At 40.8% G+C, this 8,598-nt stretch overlaps 1 protein-coding gene across 2 annotated transcripts; it reads right to left on the bottom strand.

Moving 5' to 3' along the window:
* Positions 1-220: 220 nt before the first annotated feature.
* Positions 221-8,091, bottom strand: pgap4 (post-GPI attachment to proteins GalNAc transferase 4). 2 transcript variants are annotated; one of them, XM_085409144.1, is made up of 2 exons: positions 7,960-8,091; positions 221-4,435 (listed from the first exon to the last, which is right to left on the bottom strand). In XM_085409144.1, exon 2 carries the CDS (start codon positions 4,187-4,189, stop codon positions 2,984-2,986), a length of 1,206 nt encoding a protein of 401 aa, XP_085265270.1. In that variant the 5' UTR covers positions 4,190-4,435; positions 7,960-8,091; the 3' UTR covers positions 221-2,983. The 2 variants fall into 2 exon arrangements, with proteins under 2 accessions (XP_085265270.1, XP_085265269.1); XM_085409143.1 differs by having other exon boundaries at positions 7,954-8,086.
* Positions 8,092-8,598: the final 507 nt, after the last annotated feature.

The following is an 8,598-nucleotide window of genomic DNA, read 5'->3' as shown; positions in this document are numbered from 1 at the left end:
GAGAGCTCTCTGAAGGACACTGCTAATCTCGGGGACACCAAAGCTCAGCTAAGCACCTGGCTCATGGCAACAGCTTGGATGGTTCAGCTTCAATGTTTGTCTCACCGTGTGCAATGAAGTCCAGAACTCCCCATCTTTAAAACCCCATCCAGCACCTTATTGGGTTTATCCTGAACAGTAACAAAGATGGTGCTTGAATACAAACACCCAGAGAGACAAGTAACTCAAAACTCAAAAGATTTATTGTATTAATTGTAAAATCAGTAAAAGAATCACAGTGAAAACAAGACATGTGAAAATCCAAATCAGAAGTGAAAATTGAAATACAATTTTTCAGCTTACTAGAGTAAAAATATCAGTGCTTGAAAACAAAAAACAAACAGCAGAAGTAGTTAAATGTATCACTCAGTTCAGGTCATTCAATAATTCTGACCAACATCCATACAGAAGAGAAGCATTAAAGAGAAAATCCTTTAAATCTCACACAATTTTAACTCAAATTAAATATTTATGACAGTGAACAGTCACATCAATATTGATGATTTAGAAATGAAATACATCCAGTGTATATATGAGAAAGCCAAATAACCCAAATAAAAACCGAAGCAGTCAGCTCTGATAACTTCTCTTGTACAGCCACAGCTAAAGTGAACATCTATCTTCTTTTAAACAAAATATTAATAATTTTTCCAAATCAATGATTTGATTTTAATGATTTTCTTTTATTTAAAACTGATATTCTGTCATATTTTAATTTATGTTCTAAATGTGTGTGGTGTGTATTAATTAATTAATAAGTGTTCTTTATAGGTAAAGAAAAAAATCAGACCAGTAATCATAGATAATGGCATTTACTCAAACCAGTCACAAATAAAATATAACGCTTGTAGATAAATCCGGTTTGTCACTTAGCCCTTTACCAAATAAATTATCTCCTGTCAACACAAAATAATATAATTAAGACATTTTGTGCTTTCTAATATTTCAGTCCTTAATGAATTGCTAACATTCACTCAAATTTAGAAAAAAAAAATCTAACAAAAAACGAAGATTAAAATAAGGCAAATTTGTGATGTATGTGATGTGATGTGTACATTTGGCAAATTTCTCATTTTCCCGTTTCTGGCCAAGATTCACTTTGATACTCTCTAACGAGCTTGCAGCCAGTCAGTAAAACAGAATTTCGGTGTTTTTAGGAAGAGCAGGCGGTTTTTGTTTCAGAATCAGCAGGAAGGAGTGTTTGCTCAACCAGCTCAGCATTGGATTACAAAACAGAAAGCGTTTCTGTCTACTGAATGAACTCATGGGCAGTGTGTCAACAAGTACTGTGCACTTCAGTGATAAATGTGCTCTTATCAGTGTAAGCCTTATAGGAGCCACATGCAAAAGGTTAATAGCAGTAACTAAGAAATCCGATGCTGACGGGGATCAAGGAGACCAGCAAACGTCTAATTCGGCTGTCTCTCACCCTTTACCCTCCCCTGTTGCTTGTCATGTGTTTCTTTGGTGTATTAAGAGTTTTTTCATGTGCAGAGGTGGGTTTTTTTTCTGTTCTCAAACTGATCTCCCTGTTGGAGGTCAGTCTGGGGGGGGGGGGGGGGGGGGGGGGGGGGAGTTATTTTTTTCTCCTTATCTTTCCTCATGTGGTGCATTTTCCATTGTTATACCTCTCTGACCCGTCTTCCCCATGTGATGTTTTTTGTAATGTATGTATGGTCGGAGGGTAAGATGGCGCCACCATTGCATGCAATAGGTCGGAGGCCTTATGAAATTTCCCCTTGTGGGACTAATAAAGGTATATCAAATCAAATCAAAGAGCAGGCCTGAGCTGAAACCAAAATTTTAGACTGTTCATTGTGAGTGAACCGCCACTAGTGTACATTCTGTTACATCACTAAACCTGTTAAATTAAAACAAAGAAATCCACACGCAAACCAGGAATGTCGTCCTCAGACATTAGTCTTTCATGAGCCAGGGCTCATGTTTCATCACCACATGCAAATACACACACAGGCATAACTAGAGAAAGAAAGCGAGTGTGAGACAACTGAAAAGAAAATCTGCAGCAAACAGCAATTAGAGCTGACTTCTGAATGCTCGTACCATTTTGGAGGAAAATCCCAGGTGGCAAAATACGGATATGTTTAGCTTTTATACAATATTAAAACCTATTTCAATCTAAGAGTACAACAGCCAATGGCTCTACCCACTTTCATATTTGCAAAAGGTTAATGTAAATATGTAAACACGACAGGCGACTAAATCAGCTATCGCTCTCACACACCAGTTCCACTGTAACTTAACTTTAGAAACTTTAGGCATAGTCTGGTGAATTGGTCTCTCCTTACTCTAAGGAGTTACATTTTATTTTACTGTGGTTATTGTATATAAAAAACGAATAAATCCTTTAACAGTCAAAGGACAGACAAAGGAAAAACAGGCATTCTGGCAGCATCTGGCTTCTTTTTTAAAAAGGTAAACAAAGAAGAGAACCGTTTACATTTTTTTTTTCAGAAGGGTCCCACACAGCTCAGTGAGAGTGGGTTAGATGATTTGGCAATAAAGAAGTGGCAGAGGCTTTCAAGGTATGGGTCAAAGTAACATTTTCTGCCATCTAACATTTCTATATAAAATAATTTAGGACATGCTATTTTCCTGCATTAATTTGTGTGGTTTTCAACCTCTTCTGAAGAAAAACCATCACCACCTTTTACACAATTTGTGCAGGGTGGATTAAAATAAATGTATATCAGAGAGATGGAGAACTAAAAACACATGTGCGTCTACAAGCTGGAACGTAGACATCTACTAATATATCGATCGAATCCCTTGATAGTTTTCAATGCAAATCACCAAACCAACATTCACTGAGTAATTTGTTAAGATTTCTAAAGAGTCTAGAAGATGGTAAAAAAGCAAAACCCAGGAAGGAGAAACCAGATTAAAGTGAACCTTGCAGTCAGAAGTTCTTCTTCTTCTTCTGTTAGAGGAGCTTGGGCCTGGATGGGTTAGCTCTGACTGAGGAATAAGCCCCAATGTGACTGATGAGGTTGGGTTCTACACTATGGGACCTCTGCCCAGGGACTGTCCTGGCCATTTGATACAGAACAATGTCTTTAGCATGCCCTTTGTAGCAGAATGAACTGTCTAGATACTCAGCCACCCTTAATGAGGCATTGCCAGGGAACAACATGGCTGGGGTGCAGCACTCGGTAGCTGGCGAGACGGCATACAGCTGTGGGGAAATTCTCCGGACTTCTAGAAGGTAATGCCGCCCCAACAACTCTGCAGCGGTCATAAAGTATAGAGTGAAAAAGAGGAGATGGGTAGCGGACAGGGTGAACGAGAAAGAACAAGGGTTCCAGTAAGGAAAGCTGAGGAGGAGAGCCGTTGCGCCAACCAATCCCAGCCCCACCCACTCCAGAATGCGGTATGGCTCAGGGTTCCAGTAGCGTTGTAGCCTTTCAGGATGATATAGCTTGATGTAAAGAGTGTGAAGAGCAAACCTACGTGACAACAAATCCTTTATAACAATGAAAAAGTCATTTCTTGGCAAAGCATCATCTTCTAGAACGACAATATTTTTAGGCTTCACCAGATCCCAGCCTCTGCGGAGACAAAAGACATAATCCCTCTTCTCCTTTTCAAAGGTATTAATTCGCTCCTGTATGCTCTGCTGCTCCTGAGGTGAACGCCGGACCACCCTGAAGTGGCTCTCCAGCACCTTGGCATCTTGATTTTCCTGCGGGCCACTCTCCACATCACAGACCAGCACCTCCGCGCACTTCTGCTCCCCACAGCTTCCCACAATGTTACTCAGCTGCAGCATTACCTGGAGCAGGTAGTGGTAGTCCCGTGCCTCCTTCCGCCTGGCTGTTACCACAGTGACCAGCAGTTCAGGATGTTGAGTGAAGTTGTTGAATCTGGACGTTGCTGCAGTTGAAGAGCTCTGCCAGAAGTGCAGAGCCTCCTGACCTCGATCTAGGCTTTCCCGCAGCACCACTTCACTCATAGAATCGAGGTACATGGACTTAATGAAGTAGTAAGAGTACAGCAGACGATGGCAGCACAGAGGAAATATGACACAAAATGTGATGATGGACAGGGCGAAGGCTTGAGTGACTGTGCTGGACCATCGCAGGTACTGGCTCAAGAACACTTTCCATCGAGGCATTGGGGAATTTGTCATGTGATGACAAAAAAAAAGTCAAAAAGAATCTGCTCTGGAGGATTTAGGTCAACATTTACAGTGTCCCAATATGATATAGCAGTCCACTAGCACTTACCACAGCAGTGAAACGTAATGACTGTGGCTGAATAAATGGCTGTGATCTGATAGCCTTGTGGAAAATGAGTCAGCTATTGGTTCTTCTTCTTGTCCACAGAGTGGTAAGAGTTTCAGCTCAGTCCTTGTGGTCTGTTTCTCCACTGATGTCTGTAGAGAGAGACAAGGTATTTCTCAGTTATAGTTTTCAGCTATCCTTTAGATCCTACATTAGAAAACTACTTGCTAGTGGTAGTTCATGTGGAAAGTTTGACACAAACTGGAAATGGAGCACAATAACATTCAAAGTAAAAAATTTGAAACCTTTTCAAATGTATTGCAGTGGTAAGCACAACGTTTTATTTTGAAGGCAAACATTCTCTTTTTCTAGTTTGTACCAGATTTTTGTTAAATATATTCTTTGCATATTTAATGATATAATACAAATAATGAACATGAATTTTCAAGGATAAATGTTTTCTTCTTTTTAAAAGGCATTACGTTATCAGATTATTCCATGATAAATCAGTGAGTGCATGCCATGTGAACCGCTTGGAATCAGCAATTTGTTTTTTTATGTTCGCTTATACAGTGAAGGCAAATGGTAAATGGCCTGTATTTGTATACCGCTTTACTAGTCCCTAAGGACCCCAAAGCCATCCACTCATTCACACACTGGTGATGGCAAGCTACAATGTAGCCACAGCCACCCTGGGGCGCACTGACAGAGGCGAGGCTGCCGGACACTGGCGCCACCGGGCCCTCTGACCACCACCAGTAGGCAACGGGTGAAGTGTCTTGCCCAAGGACACAACGACCAAGACTGTCGGAGCCGGGGCTCGAACCGGCAACCTTCTGATTACAAGGCAAACTCCCAACTCTTGAGCCACGATCACCCACAAGGCATGCAACATTTTACAACATTTTACAACATTTTACCATCATATCATTACTGTATGATGTATAACTATAGACTATAGACTGGTTGAAATATAGCTTGTTTTCCTCGGATCAAAAATGAGCCCAGGTTTATGGTAAAGAAGTGACTGAAGTGATTGTTTGTGAAATTGTTTGGGCGACTGTGGCTCAGGGGGTTGGGAAGCGTATCTGTAACCGGAAGGTTGCCGGTTCGATCCCCGGGCTCTCTGTCCTGGTCGTTGTGTCCTTGGGCAAGACACTTTACCCTACTGGTGTTGGCCAGAGGGGCCGATGGCGCGATATGGCAGCCTCGCCTCTGTCAATCTGACCCAGGGCAGCTGTGGCTACAACCATAGCTTGCCTCCACCAGTGTGTGAATGCGAGAGTGAATGAATAGTGCTTTGGGTGCCTTGAAAAGCGCCATATATAAATCCAATCCATTATTATTAAACCTTCAAATTCTTGTTTTGTCAGTTTGTAACGCTGGCCCATTTTTACTCCCTCCTTGCACTTTCTTAATCAAGCATTAGCAAACATGAATTTGAAAAAGATTTTATCCTTAAGGAATCACACCTAGACGTTGAGCCTGGTATAAAATATAGATGGAAAGGACATCTTTTAGACTGTTCTGACCACTTGGTGATATGACCCATTAAATCTACCCCAAAAGCGCTTTTGAAGATTTCTGAGCTGTCAGAAAACAAAGAAAACATCCATGAAATCAATGCTTGTTTCTGTTACTTCACACATACCTGGTATAAAGTTCTTATACAAATAAATAAATAACAGTCTTCTTAGATTTAGCTTATGTTATATGGAATGACCCTTAAAAATAACCCTAAATGCCAGAATGTTGACATTGCTCACACACACCTAAGTAAAGTGAGAGAGGTATTGATTATACTGAACTCCTCCTTCACTGTGGTGGTGGATACAAAACCATTAGTTAATTTAAACGTGTTAAAAATGTGAGTACCAAAATCACAGGTGGGAAGTAACAAAGTAAAAATACTTATATAGAATTTTCAGGTATCTGTACATTACTTAAGTATTTATTTTTCTGACAACTTTTTACTTTTACTCCCTATATTTTTAAACAAATTTCTGTTGTTTTGTTTTTTTCAGCACAACTCCGGAAAGACTGCCGGTACCCACAAGTTGCTGTTGTGCTACTTCAGCATCTAGCTAGCCATACAGAAGAGGAGCAACAATAAAGGTGTAACATGTTGTGGCAGGTTATTTCAAATGCAACTATAAGCTCAGCAAACATTAGCAAACGCTCAAACTGCTTGTAGCACAGTGTGTTGCTAGCTAAAGGTCCAACTGTTGTATTTCACAGAGAAAGAAAATAGCTAACTTCACTCAGAGATGGGGAAAGATAAGAAAGGCAGGAGAAGAAGAGAGGTTAGATTTAAAGATAAGGACTGCTCAGTTCAGCCGGATAAACTGGAAATTTGAAACTAACATGCAAGTCCTCATGTTTTTAAGTCAGATAGGGTCCTGACATGTGACATTGCTTTTTTTTTTTTTAAATTGTGAAACATGCTGCACAACAAACTGAGGCAGACTAACTTGCATTTACATGATTTTTAATAAGTTGCGTTTCTCTGAGTGTCATGGGTCCCTGTGTAGCTTCAGCATTGTCTTTTTAGTGTCTTTGGGTGTTTCCCTACCCCAAAGCCCGCTTTTTCTACAGTCTTGTGTTCGGGTGATTGTCACCGGCAATAGTGATAAAGGGTAAAGTAGGTTTGGGGCGGATTTCACCCAGTGATAGTGTTAGTGTACAAAATCAGGCGATCTTGATTTTTAGCGATAATATTCTTGTTTGCTCTAATAAGGTTGCTCTGCAGGTTAGTGCTGGATAAACAGGTTAGCTTGCTGTACTGTGATGGATTTAAAGTAAAGAGCAGTGTGTGACTGGTGCACAGTGGCTGCCTAGTAAAAAGTTAGTACAAGCAGTGTCCTCTCAGTGTTGAGGATGGAAATCAGCCAAGACAACTTATGAAACGTCTGCTGACATCTGGCTGAATTCAAGTGTGTACATCCACAAAGAGCAGCTGGTAGCTGATAACAGCCTGTACATTAAGAACATCTGCTGGAGCTCTCAACAGAAATTATTGTGAGTTGTGATTCTTTCCCCCACACTGAGCGATTACATCTGACTTTAGGAAATTATGATTCTAGAAATACTCCACGCATCTACGTGTTGCGATAACCCCCGTGACAAGACGGTAGCCCGAGTAAACGTTTGCTAACAGTAAGGAGCCAGCAATCAGGGAAACACTGAAATCTTCCGTAAAGGAAGTGTGGCTCACATAATATGCGCGTTCACGTCGCTATTTTTAGATAATAAACTATATCGCGCTTTAGTATTTACAAACTCCGCGCGTGTGCCAACAAAGCCGTGGACGCCAGTAAAGTAGAAATAAACTCAAGAAATGTTACTGTGCTTTTTTCGCTGTGGTCGCTTTATTTTTTAAAAGTGAATAACAGATGACACCATACGGCAAGAAACACGGTCTGTGTTTAAACAGCGCTCTCTCTAAGCTCTGGGTAACACCACGGATCAGTCAAAGTTAGTAAAAACACCCAACACAGGATTGTTTGCGCTTAACGTGCCAGATTAAATTCTGTTGCTCGCGCCGTCCCAGCGCTGTGAAATACGGATCAAAGATCACGTTACGCCGCGTGAACCATCCGAGAATGAGGAGGGCCTCAATTCAGACATTCTGAGAGAAAACACGGCAGACAAATAAATAAACAACACTTACACTTACTTGCGGTCGATTTCCGTTCCTCGCTAACATGACCGAACATCACAGCAACCTCCCCTAAGATACGGCAAGTGACCCGCAGTAAAATACCGTATTACTGAGAACACAGTCGCAGAGGTGCATACTGCTCCTGATCAGCAGGTGGCGCCACCTGACACAAGAAATGCATACAGGAGGGGTCTTTTTTTCTGTTCTCACTAATGAAAGCTACCTTCCGCTTCTCCCTTTTTCACGACAGCAGAAAACTCTCAAAAACATTTTAAACACTTATCAGGGACACAGAGTTGAGTGTGATAATCATAATACTGCACACAATAAACACTGCAAAAGGAACAGCTCAGCCATAAGTGACACACATACACACAAACATACAAACAAACATATTTCATCCACTATTCAATGATTTAACAACATAAACTGAATCAGATTAAAACATACATGAACATCTTCACTTTTCTGCACTCCTTCCTGTTAAAGAGTAAACAAATTTCTTCTATACCACCAAAAGTTATTTATCATCTATTATCAAAGATTCCTTTATTGTCACCGTACAGGGAAACTGGCACAAGGTTTACATTTCAGAAGACTATTAGCTGAGTCTGCTGAAATGACACGTGGTGGAAGAACTTTTAAAAACCCTTA

The sequence above is a fragment of the Rhamphochromis longiceps genome, linkage group LG6, assembly GCF_057381845.1.
Source record: "Rhamphochromis longiceps isolate RC_006_pf linkage group LG6, R_longiceps_female_GT1.1, whole genome shotgun sequence".
NCBI lineage: Eukaryota > Metazoa > Chordata > Actinopteri > Cichliformes > Cichlidae > Rhamphochromis > Rhamphochromis longiceps.
This window is presented reverse-complemented; position numbering and strand designations above follow the sequence as displayed.

Bases quoted from the DNA above. Each gene is read 5' to 3' on its own strand.
- pgap4 (XM_085409144.1), bottom strand. From the start codon at position 4,189: ATGACAAATTCCCCAATGCCTCGATGGAAAGTGTTCTTGAGCCAGTAC.